The sequence below is a fragment of the Piliocolobus tephrosceles genome, chromosome 3, assembly GCF_002776525.5.
Source record: "Piliocolobus tephrosceles isolate RC106 chromosome 3, ASM277652v3, whole genome shotgun sequence".
NCBI classification, from domain to species: Eukaryota; Metazoa; Chordata; class Mammalia; order Primates; family Cercopithecidae; genus Piliocolobus; species Piliocolobus tephrosceles.
Window position 1 is genome coordinate 92,222,179 of NC_045436.1, and position 21,722 is coordinate 92,243,900.

Below are 21,722 nucleotides of genomic sequence, written 5' to 3' on the forward strand. Positions count from 1 at the left end.
GTTGGGATCAAGGAGAATTTCAGTTTTCCTTTTCATCTGTATTTTTTACTAGTTTCTGTCTTACACATAATTATAATAAAAGGTTTTTTTAATGTTAAAATTTTTTTTAAATAAAAAATACAAATTTAAAATACAGCATAACAACTATTTACATTAGATATTTTAAGTAATCTAGAGGTGATTTAAAATATAGGGGAGAATGTGTAACTACTACACCATTTTATATAAGAGACTTGAGCATTCTTTGAAAGTGGTACCTGAGGAGGGTCCCAGAACCATTCTCCTGTGGAGAATGGTCTCCTGTTCGAAAAATTTGCAATCACAATTATCTCTCCAATTGGTTCTACTGCTGCTCCCTCTTCCCATCTAAGACTCTGATTAGACTTATGTTAAACCTTTTCTATCAATTATTTCCTGTTTTTTAGCCTCTCTTCATAGATTCTATTTCTCTGTCTTTTTTCTGTTGAATTCTAAGTGACATATTCTGACTTATTTTCCAGTTCAAAAATTATATCTTCAGCTAGAGCTAATCTTTTTTCTCTTGGAGACAGAGTCTTGCTCTGTTGCCCAGGCTGGAGTGCAATGGCATGATCTTGGCTCACTCCAACCTCCAGCTCCTGGGTTCAAGTTATTCTCCTGTCTCAGCCTCCCAAGTAGCTGGCCACCTATAATTCATTGCACCACCACATGCACCACCACGCCTGGTTAATTTTTGTATTTTTAGTAGAGACAGGGTCTTGCCATGTTGGCCAGGCTGCTCTTGAACTCCTGACCTCAAGTGATCCACCCACCTCCACCTCCCAAAGTACTGGGATTACAGGCATGAGTCACTGATCCCAACCTAGAGCAAATATTTTTATCGAATCTATGCATTCATTGAATTTGAAATTTTTTATTATTATATTTTTATTTCTAGAAATTATTATTCTTAGTCAATCTACTTATGCCTTCTCCATAGCTTGTGCTGTTTGTTAATATTTTCAATACATTAATTCAGTTCCTTAAACATATTAAACATACATTTTATAGTCTATGTCTGTTAACTCCATTATGTGAAGTCTTTGTGGGTCTGATTTTAGTATCTGCTGTTTCTGCTTTCATTCATGATTTCTTTTTGCCTTATGTATTTTGTGAGATTTGATCAGGAGCTCATGCGTCTTAGTATTTTATAGGTGGGAATTCTTTGAAGCTTGGATTGAAGTTAATTTTTTTAAGAAAGGATTATATTTAGTCACATCAGTTGACTGGGAACACTACTAACCTAATCATTTTAAATAAGTTATTTTAAATTAATCATTAGCTAGAGGTTTTATGGACTTTGTGGCTTCAAATTCTCAAGGGAAAAATTTTTATTCCCCTCCATGAAGCAGCATGTTTTGCCGCAGACAATTTTCCTGGGAGGTGAGGGGAGAGGGTGAGGATTTATTTTTTAGTTCACTCTTACACTGAAGGTGCAACCTTTTAGAATCTCAGTTTTATGCAGGGGGTGTGCAGTCTTCACTTAAATTCCTACCTCAGTTAAGGCCTTTGGTTTCATTTTCTCCCCTCTCACCTTACAAGACAGAGAAAACCAGTTTTAAGTTCACAGTTTGCCAAATACAATCAAGGCAATGGCTAGTTTCTGTATTGCAGTTAACTTTTTAGGTTCCAGCTTTTACTCATTTTTTGTTTTCTTAGTACTGCTTCCTCTCTTGCCATTTTATTGATATATTTTCGAGATTTAAAATGTTTTTGCAGCATTTTTAATTGTTTTCAGTGGGAGTGTTAGATAGTCTTCCTCACTGCTAGAAATAGAAGTCTACTTTTTTATGTTTTTGGTGACTTAGAAGTTGCCTTCTTCTCCCTTTTAATGCAGTTTTAAAATGCTGACAAATGCCTATTACCCAATAATATCTCTCTGATTCCCACACTTGCCTTACTCTCCAGTCAGCTGTCTCTTTCTCCATTTGTTTCCCCAATTCTACTACCAATCAGTGCAAGAGGCAATATGGTGAGAGTTTATGTCTGTGGGTGGTCAGAGAAGAGTAAAATGGTGGGAATGGCTGGATTGTCATTGCTTGGTCCCTGATTAAAGAAATGTATTCTTGTTGTACATTAGAGACCAGAATATTTTTCTCACAGAAGCAATATGAGAAATGAGTGTAAATTAAAAAGTCGTTTTAGATTAGCTGGGTGTGGTGGTACATGCCTCTAATCCCAGCTACTCAGAGGCTGAGGCACAAGAATCGCTTGAACCCAGGAGGCAGAGGGTTGCAGTGAGCCCAGATCACACCACTCCACTCCAGCCTGGGTGACAGAGTGAGACTCAATCTCAAAAAGAAAAGAAAACAAAAGTTGTTTTAGAATAATTATTCATGTACATATGAATTAAATAAGCTCTGTGGGCTTGCTTATGAATCTAAACAAGGATTAATTAAATTCCAACACAGTTAATTTAAATTGTGCTTGCAGAGTACAATTGTGTATTATATACCCTGTATATTTATCTAGTTTACTTTTTAATATATTTGCATCTTATCCTTCTAATTATATTGTAGATTCCTTGACAGTAAAAATCATCGCTAATATTTCTTTACTCTCCTCCACATCTTCTAGCTTGGAGATTCTGACTAGTTGGCTAGTGGGTTATAATAGCAGTGGCAACCAGTAGACAATGGAATGTCTTTTAAGCCATTTTCCTCGACATATTCCCTAATGGGGTACTAATTGTCCAGTGAAAAAGATTCAAACACAGATGCTAAAAGAAATGGGGCTTTGAATAATCCACTGGTTCGGTTACTTTTTATAATAGCTCATTTGTCAATTATCCCATAACTCAGCCACTCAACTAAATTCTAAGTTACCAATAGAACTGAAGACTTTATATATCAATATCACACACAGAATGTATAAACACATGACCACTTAGCTGTGAGTGTGCACATGTGCCTTAAGGTGTATCATTCTAACTTTGTTGGGTATTTATTTCAAAAGTATCTGTTTGTATGTCTGATTGCGTTTCCTGGACCCTTTCTATTTGATTTTTAAGGAAAAAAAGTACAAGGGAGGGATATTAAAAGAGAAAAAGTAATTCATTGATTACCAAACATATTGGGAAACTCCCATTATTTAAATGTAAAAACAATATACAGCTCACAGAATGCCACAGTTCAGGGAAGGAAAAACTGGTATGTGTTGAGATTGAAAATGATTCTTTTATAAATGAAGTTGACCAAAATTTCCAGCAGGACTGTTGCCTGAAGGAAAGTTCCTAGGCTCCAGCCTCTGTTATGCCTAACAATGAACCATACAAGTCCGGACAGATGGTTGGATTCCAAAGCGTTTCTCATGTTACAGTATTTTCTTCCTATTGTCTCCTCTGAATTCTACAGAGAAAAGGGAAAATGCTGCAACTTTCAAAAAGTGTAAAGAATATCTTCAGTACATTTCGGGGAATTGCAAGTACTAAACATGAATTACCTTGGAAATCTCTTCTTCCTTTTTAGAAATGTTGTCTTGGCTAAAATATGATTTTTTATTGTGGATGGTATGATTTATCTAACTTATCTTTATAGGTAGAAATACAGAATAGGAGGTGTATTTATGTCTTTTCCTAGAAGATCTCTTCTACGCTCCTTGTCTCAAAACATGGTAACACTGTCCATTCAGTTTTGGGCTATGGTGAAGGAGAAACTGGTACTCATTCTTAATAGCATTCATATCCATCCAATGCCAATATTGCATTTATTCCCCAAACAGCTCTCAATTCTGTCCAGTTTTCTACATCTGTAATACTATCGCTCTGGTCTAAAGTACTGATACTTTTCACATGAATTTTTGCAATAATACCTAACTGATCTGCCTGCAGTTACCTCCCTGCAAACCCCCACCCCGAACTACACACTACAGCTAAAACAGAGTGATTTTTTCCAAACGCAAATCTGGCCAGGGTCCTCCTGCTACCCTAAGAGTTTCCTAGCACTTTTAGGGTAAAGGCACAATTTTTTACCAGGCACACATAGGCCCGCACGGCCCCTATTTACCTCTCCAGTCTCACCTCATATCAACTTTCTCCTTTTATCTCTAGTTCAGCCAACCTGTCCATCTTTCATTCCCTCTCTAGTTCCTTCTACATTCCCCATCATTTTAACTTCATTAAGCCCTATCACTCTTTGAAAGCTGGACTCAGGCATCACATTCTCAAAGAAACCTCCCTTGATCTGCCCTAGCTTTACTCAAGTGATTAGGTCAAGTCCTGTTGTTTGCCTTCATACAACTGCATGCCCTATCTCTCTTTCACATCACTTAGACAAAAGGAAGAGATTTATGATCTTGTACATCAGGAATTGGTGTTGCAAGTGAAGAAACCAAATCAAATAAGTAATTTAGTAATCAACTTCTAAAATTCAAGCCAATATTTCTAACCACACAAAAATATACATACATAAAAACGATATGTAAGGGTTCTCAAAAGAGCTAGGGAATTTCTTAATAAACAAATATCAAATATTCTTTGGCAATAAACAACATAGTCTATTTAGACTGCTGCTGAGTATATAATTTATGAGCTAGAAGCAGCTTAGCAATCATTCCAACCAACTCCCTCAAAAATACAGATGAGAAAAGTCAATCTCAAAAGTGGATCCAGAAGTCTTACAAATAGTTAATGACAGAGTATAAAGTGGAATTAATCAACAAATATCTGTTGAACACTCTTGTAAGCATTAGTTTCCTATTTCTAGGTCCTCTTTTCATTACTATATGCTGTTTCCACTTAAGTCATTTACAGAAACAGAGGAATTAAAATTTACTTTAATTTGTCAACGTAAAGAAGACTACTTTCTTTTTTTCTTTTTTTTTTGAGACAGAGTCTTGCCCTGTCACCCAGGCTGGAGTGAAGTGGCACGATCTTGGCTCACTGCAAGCTGCATCTCCCAGGTTCACGCCATTCTCCTGCCTCAGCCTCCCAAGTAGCTGGGACTACAGGTGCAAGCCACCACAGCTGGCTAATTTTTTGTATTTTTAGTAGAGACTGGGTTTTACCGTAGTCAGGATGGTATCTAGCTCCTGAACTCGTGATCCGCCTGCCTCGGCCTCCCAAAGTGCTATGATTACAGGCGTGAGCCACTGCGCCTGGCCTACTTTCTTTTTTAATTTTATTTTAATTGACAGATTAAATTGTATACATTTATGGTCATATATTGTAGAATGGTTAAATCAAACTAATTAACATTATCTCATATACCATTATTTGTGGTGAGAACACTTAAAATCTACTCTCTTATATAATATATTGTTTTTAACTATCATCACCATGACATCCCACAGATCTCTTGAACTTTTTCCTCCTGTCTAACTGAAATTTTGTATCCTTTGACCAATATCTCCCTAATTTCCCCATCCCACAGTCTCTGGTAACCACCACTCTACTCTCTGCTTCTATGAGTTCAACAAAAGGCTACTTTCTACCTTAAGGGAATGATAGAGCACTAAGAAAACATAAGCCTTTAGACAAAAGCATGATGTGCTACTAAAATTATATTATAATGCAGTTTTATTTCTTTGTGTATGAGCTCTTCCTATTTCTTTGTTACACCTCTCTTTCTAGATGAAGTTCTACAAAAGAACGCTGGGAAAGAGAACCCCCTTTTTGCTTTAATTTTGGACTTGAAGAAAAATGAGTCTCTGACTTACCTGCAGCTCACTCCAAGCCAAATTTGTTCTTAGCCTTCTAAACCACCAAATGTATATTTTAATCTCAATGCTAACCTCTCATTTTAGCCAATATCTCCCTCTCTCAAGGAATGATGGGAATGGGATATCATTGCTTCAGGGCCTCTTGTTCACTGGTAGTCCACTAATTAGCTCTTTTATTAGCTCACTGCAGTACTCAGAAGGAATGAACATATGCTCCTGTACTCCTTCCAATAGTAGTATGAGGGTAAAATTCTGAGCAGCCTTTACTGCTTAGTTCTTTTCCTAAGTAGGCAGGCCAATCGCCAGCTTGTGGCATAAAACATTGACTTATAGACATTTGAGTTAAAAGAGACATTGGAAACCTTTTAGTCCAACACCCAATCCATGCAGAAATACTTTTTTGAAGTATCCTAAACAGAAAAGAGATTAAACTTGTACAATTATACCTCGAAGATATTGTGGATTTAGTTCCAACCCTCTACACAGAAGCAAGTATCACAATAAAGTGAGTCACACAAAGCCTGGTGCAGTGGTGCATACCTGTAATCCTACTTGGGAGGCTGAGGCGGGAGTACCACTTGAGCCTGGGAGTTTGAGTCTGACTTGGACAACATAGTGAGACCCATTTCTAAAAAAAATCTTTAAATTAAAAAAAAAATGAGTTACATGGATGTTTTCATTTCCCAGTGCATAATATTAATGAAAGTTACGTTTATGCTGTACTATAGTCTAGTAAGTGTACAATCATATTATGTCTAAAAAAGTACCCAACTTAATTAAGAAATACTTTATTGCTAAAAAATGCTAATGATTATCTGAGCCTTCAACAAGTCCTAATCATTCTGCTGGTAGAGGGTTTCGCCTCGATGCTGATGGCTGCTAACTGATCAGTGTGATGGTTGCTGAAGGCTGGAGTGACTGTGGCAATTTCTTAAATTAAGACAACATCGAAGTTTGCTACATGGATTCAGTCATCCTTTTCCTGAAGATTTTTCTGTAGCATGTGATGCTGTCTGATAGCATTCACCCGTGGTAGAACTCCTTTCAAAACTGCAGTCGATCCTCTCAAATCCTGCTGCTGCTTTACCAACTAAGTTTATGTAATATTCTACATGCCTTGTTGCCATTTCAACAATGTTCACAGCATCTTTACCAGGAGTAGATTTCATCTTAAGAAACCATCTTCTTTGCCCATATATAAGAAGCAACGTCCCATTCATTCAAGTTTTATCATGAGATTGCAGCAATGCAGTCATATCTTAGGCTTTGCTAATTCTAGTTCTCTTGCTATTTCCACCACATCTGCAGCTACTTCCATCACTGAAGTCTTGAACACCCCCAAGTTATCTATGAGGGTTGGACTCAGTTTCTCCTGAATTCCTGTTAATGTGGATATTTTGCCCCCCTCCCATGAATCATGGATGTTCTTAATGGTATCTAGAATGGTGAATCCTTTTCAGAAGGTCCATTAGAAGAATTTGCTTTGCCCAGATCCATCAAAGAAATTACTATAAAAGATATAAACTGTAATCACTATAAGCTATAGCCTTATGAAATGAATTTCTTATAGGACTTAAAAGCTGAAATTACTTCTGGACCCATAGGCTGCGGAATGAATGTTATATTAGCAGGCAAAAGAACAACATTAATCTTGTACATCTCAATCAGAGCTCTTGAGTGACCAGGTACACTGTCTATGAGCAGTAATATTTTGAAGAAAATATTTTTTTCTGGGAGGTAGGTCTCAACAGGGAACTTAAAATATTCAGTAAACCATGTTGTAAACAGATATGCTGTCATCAGGCTCAGTTGTCCCACTTACAGAGCACAGGCAAAGTAGGTTTACTATAATTTTTAAGGGCCTTAGGATTTTCAGAGCAGTAAATGAATACTGGCTTCAATGTAAAGCCACCAGCTCCATTAGCCTCTAACAAGAGAGTCACCCTGTCCTTTGGAGCTTTGAAGCCAGGCATTGACTCCTTCCCTCTAGATAAGAAAGTCCTAGATGGCATCTTCTTCCACTACAAGGCTGTTTTGTCATCATTGAAAATCTGTTGTTTAGTGTAGCCACCTTTGTCGGTGATCCTTTTCTTTTTTTAAGACAGAGCCTTGCTGGAGTGTGGTGGTGCAGTCACAGTCACTCCAGCCTTGATCTCCTGGCCTCAAGCAATCCTCCTACCTCAGCCTCCTGAGTAACTAGGACCACAGGTGTGCACCACCACACCTAGCTAATTTTTTATTTTTTGTAGCGACAGAGTCTCCCTCTGTTGCCCAGGCTGGGCATCAATTATCTTAACTGGCTTTTCTATATAATTTGCTGCAGCTTCTACATCAGCACTTGCTGCTTCATCTTCCACTTTTATGTTATGGAGATGGCTTTTTTTCTTAAATCTCATGAACTAACCTCTTCTAGCTTCCAACTTTTCTTCTGCAGCTTCCTCGCCTCTCTCAGTCTTCATAGAATTGAAGAGAGTTGGGGCCTTGCTCTAGATTAGAGTTTGGCTTAAGGGAGTATTGTGACTGGTTTAATCCTCTATCCATTAAAATTTTCTCCATACCAGCCATAAGGCTGTTTCACTTCTTACCACTTATGTGTTTTCTGGAGCAGCACTTTTCCTTTTCTTCATGAAATTTTTTTTTTTTTGCATTCACAACTTGGCTATTTGTCACAAGAGGCCTATCTTTTGGCCTATCTTGACTTTCAATATGCCTTTCTCTCTCAGTTTAACATTTCTAGCTTTTGATTTTAAATGTGAGATGTGTGACTCTTCCTTTCACTTGAACACATGGAGGCCGCTGTAGGGTTATTAAGTGACCTAATTTAAATATTTGTGTGTCTCAGGGAATAGGGAGGCCTGAGGAGAGGGAAAGAGATGGAGCAATGAGTGGTCAGTGGAGCAGTCAGAAGACACACAACATTTACAGATTAACTTTGCTGGCTCCCAGACAGTTTGTGGTGCCCCAAAATAATTACAATAGTAACATCAAAGATCACTGATCACAGATCACCATAACAGATATAATAATAATGAAAAAGTTTGAAACATTCCAAGAATTACCAAAAAGTGACACAGAGACACCAACGGTTAGACTTGCTCTTAGTGACTAATTCTTCAGTATCTCACTTAAGTGAATGCCCTTTCAAGTAACACAAATTTTGTATTTGAGCACTCCGCTTGTGTTCTTCATCAACAAATACATCAGGATTTTAAAAGAAACAAGCCTGTAGTAACCTCAAGTTTTGTTTTGGCAGTTCTAGCTCTGTAACGTATGTGTGTAATGTGTGTGTGTGTGTGTGTGTGTGTGTGTGTTTAAACACAAAGTATATCAGGATTATGAAGTATACCTGCCAAGTTAGTATGAAAAACACAAAATTTAGATTACACAGTTAGCTCAGCTTTCATTTTCTGCTCCTGTTAAGTCATAGAATAGAAAATCAGAGAGAGAAAAAGGCTTTCTTGCTATTTCAAATTCAAAGCCAACTTCTTAAAGTTAGTTAAGAAACCATTGGCTAGTAGAGCACATTTAATCCCAACACCAACACAATAATTCACTGCTTTAATATTTTCAGTGATTACTTCATTGCATGCATAAGCTCAGAGACAGAATAACTAGAGCCATCCATATGTCTGTTACTTTCTTCCCTTTCAGACTTTCTTACTTTTGGTAATAAAATTCTACACACCCTCCAGAAGTGTCTAAACCTGACAGCAGCTCCAATAACTATTCTGGCAATGTCTAAGAGAGAATAACTTCCCGTCTTTTGTTTACAATATAATACTTTAACAAAAGAAAGACAGACAAAAAGATTTGTTAATTGAATAATGTGTTTCTACATATTTTTCAGGCATTGTTTTTGTACAGTAAGTTATTTCATTCTTGAAATTACCTGGACAGCAGTAGCTCATTAATCACACTAATATTTACATAAGAAATCTCTCAACTGTATATAGGTTAAATGACAATATAAGTAGATCCAAATGACAGATCCATCCATTTGATAGATTTAGGAAATTGGGTTTTCTGGGATATCAGTCCTCTATTTTACTTGGTAATGTTCTTGGCAGTGAAGAGCTTTAAATTTGGCATTTGTCATTGCCTATCTTGGCCCAAATTATATCATGCTAAATATTATGAAGAATACTGCACAGGGGAAATCAGCAGTGGATTATTACCGTGTACTAGTGCCTGATATTAAAACTGTTAGCCAGATGCTTCCTGTAGACTTTTAGAGAGCAGAGAGTGTGGTGCCACTGAGCTCCAGAGGCACTGATGTGAAGTATGCAGAAGATAAATAAATCATGCAGTATATTCATTTCATTTGGCCCATGTGATTCCACTGACATCACTGTGGATAGGTAACGGGGGTCTGTACCAGGCCCCCCTCGCTTCTGCACTCTGAGGCCTTCGAGGTGCTGCCCATCTAGCCAGGCCCTGAAGTAATTTCACACACTCCTCTAATGAAGTCCTTGGGGGCTGTCATGTATTTTCCTGCGTTTGCCCTATTATCCCTCCCTGCTTGAGTCTTACAGATAATTGATGATACTTCAGTTAATCATCTTTCCCTCTCTTTTGTTCACCAGGTACTTCGGCCTTCAAGGGGCTCCTTTATTGAGAATCAATGTCTTCTCCTAGGTAATTGATCACCCTAGACCCAGGGACACCCAATTCATCGTAATCATCATGAATAATCAAAAAGCGGTAGCTGCGCTACTGCAAGAGTGCAAGCAAGTGCTGGACCAGCTCTTGTTGGAAGCGCCAGATGTGTCGGAAGAGGACAAGAGCGAGGACCAGCGCTGCAGAGGTGAGGTTCTGATGGGAGGCACCAGGGGTGAGCCAGCAGGTTCACTCTCCTCTCCCCTGCCTGAAAGACACGTTCTCATCTCTGCCCTATTTTTCTTCTCTTGGCAGATGACCACCGAGAGATGAGTGGATTTCTAGGGCATGAATGGGACATGGGCTGCGGGCGGACGGGCAGGGGAGGAAGCCCACTTTGTTGCAGTGAATTGCTGTCAGTTCTAATTTTAGGCTTCAGTAAACATGAGGCTACAAGAAACAGTTTAGTTCAAGAAGAACAAAGGATCCAAGTTGGCTGGTGCACGTAAATTTCAATTATTAAAAAATTGAAGCAATTTCTGAATGGTGGCACATACTTTTTTTCAAACTAGGATTTTTTGCCTCATCAGTTTCCATAGACTTCTAGGGTTTCCATAAATATGTCATCTCACCAGTCCAACCTCACTTTTTTGATCACCAATACACCCCTCATGATATATTCTCATGCCATTTGTAAAATAAATTCTCTCATCTCGATAAAACTGATTGCATTATTATCAGGGTTTAAGAATTTGGCTTTTTGCTCATTTTAGTGTTTGTGCCATTCAGAGTATTAGATAAGTCATTGTTTGGAAAGTTTCCATTACAAAGTCTAGAACGTTAAAGCAATTCTTGTTTCTTCTTTAACCAATTTTTGAGGGGCGACCTTCTCCTTCTTCTTCTTCTTTTTTTTTTTTTTTTTGATTTCTTTTTAGCATTTCAATAAATTTGCCTCCATTTCCATAAGTACTGTCCTTTTTACATGCTTTTAATATTTTTCTCAGTATTTTTAGCACTTTGCTATTCCTCACAGAAACAAGATTCCTAAATAAAATGCACACTCCTCCTTTTTTGCTGTTGCTCATTATGTAACGGGAAAAGGTTCTGGGAGAGTCTTTTCTCCTGAGTTCTTGTACCTAGGCACATACATTTTTACGAGGGGACTATGGAAGTCTTAATTATTTGTAACCTGTCATTTGTCCTCCTTTCAAGATAAAAATCCCCTACACCCAGTCATTTCACAACCTCAGTTTCTGTGAGATACCAACGGGTGACTTTGCTTCCTAGCTTCTTGTGCCTGTCAGCCTGAGATCATTCTCACAGATGTCAGCCTTTGTCAGGGAATGGCAGGTACTTGGCACCTATATAATATGCTCTATGGCTGGCCCTAGTTCTCCCCAGGGGCGGTGTGTTGTGTGCTGTTGTTTCCACTAAAGTTTTTCTCTCCCTTTTACTACACCACATCCTTTGTCTCCTCCACCCAAATTCCTTTAAGCTTTGTGTTCTCTCTGGTGAAGACTCTGAGCTCCCAATTGAGTAGCATTTTCTTTTCTTTTTCTTCCCGAGTGCCACAGAATAGGAGACGTAATCAGTTTAGTTCCAGATAAGGCAAATCACGGCTGTAAAATCACTAAATTAGACATGGCCCTTCAGGTAAGCTGCTCGGGGAAGTAAGTGATCACAGAGGCAGAGGAAGCCACTGCTGGGTCTGGGGCTGACTGCCTGGCGCTGGTTGAATCCAATAAACCGACCGGGAAGGACGCCTCCTAAGCTGAGCCATTGGCAGCTGTAGCATCAGCCCAGCCCAAGGGCGGCGCTGCGCGTCCCACCCGAGCCCACCGTGTGGATGGAGTGCAGTCTGCACCGGATCCCTTTCCTAGACAGGTGGCTGCGGAGCGGCTCGAGCAGGCGGGTCGTCCCGCCACGGATGTCGTCACCGCATATGCTCCCAGAGAAAGGCATTAGTACAGGGTCACTTATGACAGCGGGGCGAGCCAGCAGACCCTGCAACACAAACACTGAGGTTTTTCTTCTTCTCCCTCCTCCTCTCGACCCCATCATTTTCCCTCAGAAATCGTCCTTGTCAGCGTGGGTGACTACCCCAGCAACTTTCCCAGAGATGCAGAAGGAACTGAAATCCAGAGATATATTTTAAAAACATAATTTAGAGGCATATTTTATTTCAGGGTGCCCCACAGGACATTCTGATGTGAAGTGTGGGGAAAGGGTGATGTGGAGGAGGCAAAAATGAGTTCGTTGTAAAGAACAGACTTTTCCATTACCATGAAGAAATTTGAAAATATTAACACTATTCAGTCCAAAGTATGATAAAATTCTATGAACCCAGAAATCACATTCCGTTGTCATATGACTCTTCATATTGACTCAGTGTTCAAATAATTTAAATAATTTATTAGCTAAACTGGGACACTTCTGAGAGTGAAAAGGAGCATTGTTAACAAGGACCCTAGGACCACACAGGATGGTCCTAAGTAAACAGGACTAAAGGGTCCTCCTATCTGTGACTGTTTAGAAATGCTCTTGAATAAATGTTCTCCACAACTATATGGAAAACAGTTTCAGAAGTTGAAATTATGTCTGTGGCTGTAAGAGGGTCACAATGTGGCCACATAAGTCCCTAATCCTGTAGGTCTGCTTTCAAGGGGGAGCATCACACAGTAGATGCTCAGTAGTCCTGCACTGCTCAACGGAGATAAGGGGTGATAATTTCAGTGTGATTCCTGTCCTTGGTAATCAGTGTGAATCATTCATTGGTATGGCCCATGTGATATCCCCTCAATGCCAAACAGTCCTTCCCCACCAGAGAACTTCCTTACATTTGCCCAGTTGGTGGCTAAATGGTTCATAAAAAGGGATCACAGACCAAGTTAGATTTTCTCTCTCCTTTTTTCTGTTGTTCTTTCTGTCGTATCTCTTTTGCTCTATTTAAAATGTTTCACATAGATATTAGATGAACCATGTCTTTTTTTACAGATGATATAAAAATATTTTCAAAGGGCCAGTTAGAAGATGAACCTTGTCTTTTAATCATACTGGTCTTTCACCCATCATGGTGTGACTTATAAAAATGATGAGACATGATGCTTGTCTTCAGGGAGCTAGCAGTCCAGTGAGAGACAGAAGTAGTTACAGAGTAGTGGGATGACGGCTGAAAAGAGCCTGCTCCCTTGGGTTTGGAAGTGCTCAGAACGGGCACTCAATTCCACTGTGAGGTCATGGTGGATTGAGGAGAAGTGGCAATGTTTGCATTGAGTGCTGAAGCCAATGGGCCTGAATTTGGTCACAAGGCACCGAGGGAAGGCAGTCCAAACAGCCAGAACAGGATCTGCCAAACCACTGAAGACTTTTATTCAGGGCAATGGACTGGTCCATCTTGTTTTTAGAAAAATGAGGATCAACAATGTGCAATAGGAACTGGATGGAGCAAGATTCAGGCAAGAATTACTGCCAAGGAAGAGGAGGCAATAGATTTTAGGAACCACAGCATTTGACAACTAATTAGGTTTGGGGAAGAAGAGAGAACACAAAGTGTAGACTGACTCCTGGGTTTCGAATTTGGGGAACTTAATAAATGGTGGTACCAGACATTAAAATAGAGATTTATAAGGGAAAGTAGATTTAGAAAAAGGTGATGAGTTCAGTTTTGGATGTTGAGCATGAGAGGCTTGCAAGACAAGTACCTAGAGATTTATAGCTGGCAGTCATATATACAGGTCCTTTATTTATATGGCAGTCATATATACAGGTCCTTTATTTATATGGCAGTCATATATACAGTCATATATACATAATCCTTTTTCAGAACCCTGGCATCACATGTGTACTTCAGAATTCAGAATTTTTCTAGTGTTAGGAGGGTCTTCTGGTGCATGTACCATATATTACATTCATACTTCAGTAGCAGGTGGAGTGCAAACACAAAAAATTTTGCAGCAAAACGTTTGATCAATCTCACTGAGTCCTTAACTAGGACTATAAATAACCTCTAGTCAATTCAAGTCTGTTTCAGGTGCTAAACTTAAGAAAAATTTCCAGTTGCCAAAGCTGCTTGGGTTTCCAAAGTTTGTATCAGAGATTATGGACCGCTATAAGTAGATTTGGTGCCCATTAAGATATTCAATATATCTACTAATGTGAAACAGGGCCATTTCACAATTAATTTATACCATTTCAAATCTCATTTGTGTTTTTTGTAGTTATTGTCTGTATTTAAATGTATCCATATCGAAGGGATGAGAAAGTGAAGTCTTAGAGAAGCAAAAAGAAGTTGTACAAATTAACACTGCATCACCCACCTGCCACAAGCCCAAAAGGCCATTCCATTTCAGACCCTTTCTCATTTTACAGGGAAAATAATATTTCCTTCATTCCTTTCTCTGACTCTTCATGCAGAGATAGTCACTAAAGTGCTTTACTTCCTGCTAAAAACCTTTCTTAATGCCTGACTACCCCAATTTACCTGTAGGGCAAAGTAGGCCAGGGCCACCCCTGACAGATAGCTCCTCGCTGTTGTTCTTTGAGTCAGAACCGACAACTTAGACCAGCCAGCAAGAGGCAGGGAAAAGGTTTCTCTCTCTCTCTTTTTTTTTTTTTTTGCCACTGAGGTGCTTCATCATAACATCGGTAGCTCAACAGCCTTTTCTTTGACTGCAATTTCCTTACCTGAACTCTGACCTTTTCAGCTTCACTCCTCAGCGAGTTAAGGACCCTGATCCAGGAGGCAAAGGAAATGAAGTGGCCCTTCGTACCTGAAAAGTGGCAGTACAAACAAGCCGTGAGCCCAGAGGACAAAACAAACCTGAAGGATGTGATTGGCGCCAGGTTGCAGCAGTTACTGGTAGGAAGAGCCACACCACCTGTTCCTCTGATATCCCCAAGTGAGGCATTTAGACTCTAAGTGGTCTAATAGATTAAATTTCTTTGAAGCACAAGACAGCCCCCTACCCTTATGGTCAGCTCTGCCAGATTGACTAATGTGGGGGAAATAGCTGTTTGAAAAGCATTGCTTGCCCATAAGATCTTGTGTTGTAAAGCCAAATCCAGTAAAAGTGAAGAGTGGTTAGTGGGTCTAACATGAACCCTGTCATCTTGAAATATTTACATATCCTTGGTGGGCCAAAGAAGCAGATTTGATTTCACCATTCCTCACAGCATTTTAATTTTGAAATGCTACTTTCTAAAAGTTGGGTAGCTTAAGAAAATTAATGTGCCCTTGTTTCATCAGTGTGACTTGCTGTCTAAGCTATTGAAATCTGGCATATTCCTTCCCTGAGCCCCACCTAGGGTCCTGTTGACTTTCTTACATCCTCAAGATTAAGGCTGTTCAGGAAGTATCAAGTCAAAGTCATTGACATGCTTATTTCTCAACTCATTTATTGGAAATTAATTGAACTGGTACCTCTATGCCAGATAGGAGAGAGCCTGAGGAGCAGCACAGGAACTCAGATTGCAGCTCGGGATTCAGGCTGTGGTTCTGGGGATGACATAGGGAGAACCATTTTCCTCTTTGATAGCATTGCTTTTTACCCACATTCTCTCAGATGATTGTCAAGGAAGAAAGTTTGCTAGTTTATCTTTTCTCAAATAAAAAATTTATTTGTCTGGAGATCGGGCATTAGAAGCATGATAATATCCTAAAATTTTTACTTTATTGGTTTACATAAGATTGTATTTTTGAGTCATCCTAAAATAAATATATAGACATTGTCTTTGCCCATTCAAGCAAAAATCTAAGAAAGATCCCCTGATCTGTAGACACATTAGATACACAAGAGCATCTTTAGAGACTTAATAGAAACAGTAAAACCCCACCTTTCTCATCCTCCGAAAAAACAAACAAAACAGGTTAAGCAGACTGGGAATTACAAGCAAAGGAAAGTCAATAGTTAAGGAGAACACAATGGTGAGCCAAGGGTTTTAAATAAATGTGGTCAGTATTAGTGGAAAAGTAGAATAAAATAATAACTATAACTTAACTATCATTATAGAATTTACAAAGTGCTTGCATATGCATCGTCTCATTTAATTCTCGATAGCCTGAGAGTGATTCAGATGCTCTTTGACTTACGATGGAGTTGCCCCCAATAAATCCATCGTAAGTTGGAAATATAATAAGTCAAACATATTATACATTAAAAATGCATTTATTAAACCTAACCTACTAAACATCATAGCTTTGCTTAGCCTACCTTAAGCAAGCTCAGAACACTTACATTAGTGCACGGTTGGAGAAAATCGTCTAATATAAAGCCTATTTTGTAATAAAGTATTGAATATTTTGTGTAATTTAGTGAATACTGTGCTGCAAGTGAAAAACAGAATGGTTGTAGTCTCCTAAATGTATATTGCTTTCACACCATCGTAAAGTAACAAAATCACAATTTGAACCATTGTAAATTGGGGATCTCCTGTATTACCATTATCATCCCTCTTTTATGAAATAGGAAATTAACGTGCAGAGAGATTAATTTGCCCAGGGGAACAGACCAGTAAGTGGTGAAATTGTGACTTATAGCCTTCTCCTTCATCGAGCTCCAACTCTCCATCAGGAAGCACCAAGTGAAAAGCTTGAAAACATAGGTAGAAGCCATGAGGTTTGCTTATTGTATCTGAAGTAAGCTGTAGGCCGTCCAGTGACACTTTCTGCATTGATGATGGAAATGTTCTACAACTGTGCTGTTCAATATGGTAGCCGCTAGCCACAGATGACTCTCAAGCACTTAAATTTGTGGTGAACGAGACCAAAGAACTGAATTTTTATTTTAGCTATTTTTTACTCATTTCTATGTAAATAGTCACGTGTGGTCAGGGCTGCCATTTTATTGGACAATGCAGCTCTAAAGCAGTGGCTACGAGTGTGAGACCTCCCGACAATAGATTAGCATCACCTGAAAACTGGTCAGAAATTCAAATTCTTGGGCTCAAATCAAAAACCCTTACTGAATCAAACACCCTGGGAGTGGGAGTCCAGCAATCAGCATTAGACAAGCCCTCCAGATGATTCTGATGCTAAAGTTTGAGAGCCACTGCTGGCAGGGAAGAGTAGAGTGGCGAGCAAGGGGGAAAGGCAGAGAGCGTGGACGAGGATATAGTGGAGAGGGGCAAGGTAAGGAGTAAGGAGAATCCAGTGAGAAGGCTGTAGGAGACCAGCCCAATAAAAAAATCTCTTTTGCATCAATTCTGGGAACTGTTGTTTAGACTGGAGCCCTCCTGCAAAGGCTGATGGTCACTTTACTTGCTTGGAGATCCCTTGTGGAATTAGCCTAGTGGCATATAAGAACCTTACAAACCTTCCAAGGAAGGCGAGAGCAAAATGGCCTCGCAAGAGGGAGTGACTCCTGCTTTGACCTTTGGGCTTAGCAGGTTTCTCTGACTTTTGAACATAGGCTGAGTGCTGGAGATGTGGCACATCACTATATCTGAGGTTTTACTCCCCTCATTCCATCCTGCAATCACCAGATCCCCGAGCCCTGCCTTCAAAGCTGGTAGTGATATTAGCCTTACAAACTGAAAATGATGTTTTTAAACATCATTTAAAAATGTCAGTCCCGCTGCGTTGGGGGTTTAATGTGAGTTGGGAGAGAAGCTGCTCATAGTTGGTAGACTGTTTTAAGAGCCCACTTATGATACCTCCCGCTATGCCTCTCTGTACTACACAAATTTCACCACTGGAGAAATAGAAGCACAGAGAATTTAAGAAGTTTGAGCCCAGCTCACAAGGTCACTCGGTGGCAGCTCTAAGGGGCACTGTCTATTAGGCCTTCTTTAGTCTCTAATGTATTTAATCTGACAGGTTTTTGAACTCTGAGCATCATTTTCTTTAGCCTGCCCAGCAAGCTATAAATTAAGCAACCACACCTCCTAATGACTTTTAGGATGTTCTCCTATTGTGCCGGACTCCAAGTGCACAATTGCTAAACCACTCTGTTTTGTAAATACGGAGAACCATAGCACCCTGTGAGTCAGGCGCTCCTAAAATCTATTTTTAATATCTTAGATTATTAAAAATAGTTTGAATAAATTCCATGATTTGTTTTTGTTTCACTGTATCCCAATCAGGTCAATTTCAATATTAGAGTTTATCAGAGCTGGATGGTCATATTTTCATAACTGATTAATTGTGAAATTCCATTCTCACATAAAAAATAGTTAAAGATTACTGAGTTTGTCTTTTCATGTTTTCTCTCTTACTATAGTTTATTCCTAAATATAAACTTTCTGTGATTTTTTTTTTACCTTGAAATGAATTCTTCCCATAAAATGTTTCCCCTCGGTTTTTCAAATTAGCATTGTACTCAGAGCATAACCACTGTGTCTTTAATTCCACAAATAACAGATCGAAGTTGAGCACAGAATGCTTAAGAAAAAGGCAAGTCACAAACAACTGTTTTCCACAGTTCATGAGTTGGTAAAATTAAGAGTCATTTATAGTGTTATTCTCTCGGGCTGAATTTAACCAAGAAAAATGATACATGTTTTGTGTTTTGCTTTCTGGTCTCCACTGTGTTCCCATTTCCTCCCTCCCCACTGCTCTCCTCCCCTCCTCCCTGACTCTCCAATCCCTTTTCCTTTGGTGTGTGGCCACAGACAGAAATTTATGGCAGGGGCCAACCTCCTTTACACTCCACACAAAGCTTGCTGACTTGAGAGAGTTTGTCCGCGCTCTCCCAGAAAAAACACCTGCAGTAGGCTCCCCGAGAAACGTGAAGAGATGGGAGATTAATGTGGCTGTAATAGCTGGGCAGTGTTTTTGGTATTATGCCCTCTCCCTAGGTAGATGGGTCTTTTCCGAGATGATACCAATTATTTATTGCTGAAACATCTGTTGATAACTGCAGCTGCCCTTGTAAAACAAAGCATATCACGGGGTCACAGGCTACGGGGACCTAAAATCCTACCTCATGCTAGTTTCGGTCTATTCAGCAATACCCTCAAGTCCATGGGTTACCATCATCTTTAATGTCTCATCGTGCCGTAGAAAATACTTTGTAAACACCGAGCTGCCCTGCCCTATAGGCTTTGAAGTATTATTTCATCTTCATTGGTAATTTATATTCCAGGGCCATTGTACTGTGGGAAAGAGAGGGGGAACCTTTTTTGTTTTCCATTTAATTGTATATCGCCTGACACTTTGACCTGTATTATTAGTATTAGTCAGAAAAAGGATTTTCTCCCTCTCTTATTTAAAAATAAAATTTCAAGGGAAAGTAAGCACTCCTTCAGCTCTTTTCACTCAAAACAATGTTTACACTCTGAGAGGGAAAGATGAAAAGCATGAGCAACTTTTTTCAAGTGTCGGAGAAGGGCATTTCAGTCTGTGAAAGAGAACAGTAAGGCCCTTATAAATATCATTCAGCAAAACCTTTGATGGATTTTTCAAAAAGTATTGAAGGCATTTAGCGTTAGCTTCTGTTTAGCTCAGCTTTGGGCCATGGCGGTGGAGTGCTAGCTAGGAAAACCCATAGAATGCTAACTTGCTGCTGAGGTGCGGGGGAAGGACTCAACGTGGATGACACCTTGGGAGTTTTTCTTTCTGTAGTTTTCACTCTTCTAACCAACAACAAAAAATGTCTAGTGAATTAAAAGAAACTATGAAAGTAAAGCTTTCAAAACGTAGAATAAAGGGTGTGTTTGGATTTGCAAGTGGGAACAGATTGGGCTGCAAGGCCAAGAGCTGTGTGATAGCCCCGAGTTTGGACATTGCCTGCACAGGTTTGGGGGTCCTGGTGGTGAAGGAAGACTGGCCCATTTCTGTGGAGGGAGGGGCCTGCTGTCAGTCAGCCCTGGATTTACTCTGGTGCCCACTCACGGAGATACGAGATGATTTTTGTAGGTTGGCACTAAAAGCACAGTCTGAGGACATGAAGCAGGCTCAGAAGGAGGATATTCTTTTTTCCATGTTCTTTTCAACTCTACAACCATGAAAAATGAGTAATCTGATAGCCCTGATGTTGTAAATATTTTTGGAAAGTATCTGTGGTGCCTTGGAGAGATTTGAAGAGACACAGTAATAATAATAATAATAATAATAGTAATAATAATAAATGTTTAGTTGTTTCCTTATGCTATTTTGTGGAAAACCCCTGTGGATGAATAAAGTTTGATCAGTTTAGTCCCAAGAAATTTTTTAACTTTTATTTTAAGTTCAGGGCTACACGTGCAGGTTTGTTACATAGGTAAACTTGTGTCACAGGGGTTTGTTGTACAGAGTATTTTATCACCCAGGTACTAAGCCTAGTACCCATTAGTTATTTTTCCTAATCCTCTCTCTCCTCCCATCATCCACCTTCTGACAGACCCCAGTGTGTGTTGTTCCCTTCTAAGTGTCCATGAGCTCTCATCATTTAGCTCCCACTTAGAGTGAGAACACTTGGTATTTGGTTTTCTGTTCCTGTGTTACTTTGCTAAGGATAATGGCCTCCAGCTCCAACTGTGTTCCTGCAAAAAACATGCTCTTATTCTTTTTTATGGCTGCGTGGTCAGAATATTTTTTCTAATATGTCTTTTCGTATTATCTTGGTGCCTTTGACTTGTTGATATTTTTATTTGTGAACTACTTGAGATGTTAGAGGGGTGAGATTTAAAACATAAATAAACATGAATAAATATAAGAGTTGGTAATTGCAAGATTGCAGAAAATGCTTTAAAAATGCCTAGTGTGATTAACTTGTGAGCTCAGGGGATGGAGGAGAAACTTTAGCAAAAGAAACCAAAGTATGAATGTATTAAGAAATGAAATATCAAGTTAAAGAAAGTTTGGAAGTAATAAACTTCCCCCCATGAATAAGCTCTTGGTTAAAAGATTTCCTTAAAACTAATTTTAAAAAATTTATTCTGGGTGCCGATTTTTATATTAGTAATAGAGGATTCAAAAGCAGTAACAGGTGCTGTTTGGATTATGATTCTTTCAGCATTTTTCATCTTACTTGCTTTGGGGCTTTCATAGCAGAAATCCTTTTCATCAGAATGCAAAAGAAAAAAGAAAAAAAAAAAAACACCACAAAGTGAAGATAAACTCTGCATTCATTCATTCAACAAACTTCAGTGGGTGTCAGCATGTGCCAGACATTTGATAGAACACTGAGAGAAGTGCAGAAGAAAGAGAAGACCCAGTTCATGTCCTGGAAAACTACAAGAACGAAGAGAGAGGGCAATCCTTGTCAAAGTCCGGCTTATTGGAATGGTTCTTCCCATGCATTGACCTCCTAATATGCGGCAGTTGCTCAATCTATGTTCTTTCAGCTATGACGACAACCCTTAAAGAGAAGTGCTATAATTCCCTTTTCACAGTTAAGAAAATTAATGCTCGGAGAAGTGGTTTTTCAAAGTCACAATTTGAACTCCCCATCTCTCTATGGACAGCTCTGTTCTTTCCATTAAAGGGCACACGAGGAGGGTCATGCAGGCTTTTTGTTTTGTTTTGTTTTAAG

The 21,722-nt window shown here is 39.2% G+C and overlaps 1 protein-coding gene across 16 annotated transcripts in view; it reads left to right on the forward strand.

The window, feature by feature from the left end:
- Nucleotides 1-21,722, forward strand: part of ALPK1 (alpha kinase 1) — a 150,230-nt gene that overhangs the window by 74,903 nt on the left and 53,605 nt on the right. For 13 of the 16 annotated variants that reach the window (XM_023219960.3, XM_023219950.2, XM_023219961.2 and 10 more), the window contains 2 exons: nt 10,312-10,480; nt 14,976-15,130. In XM_023219960.3, coding sequence (XP_023075728.1) covers nt 10,312-10,480; nt 14,976-15,130 — 324 coding nt within the window. Of the gene's footprint in view, nt 1-10,259; nt 10,481-14,975; nt 15,131-21,722 lie in introns of those variants that run through there. The other 3 variants (XM_023219963.2, XM_023219966.1, XM_023219967.3) reach the window with 2 other exon arrangements.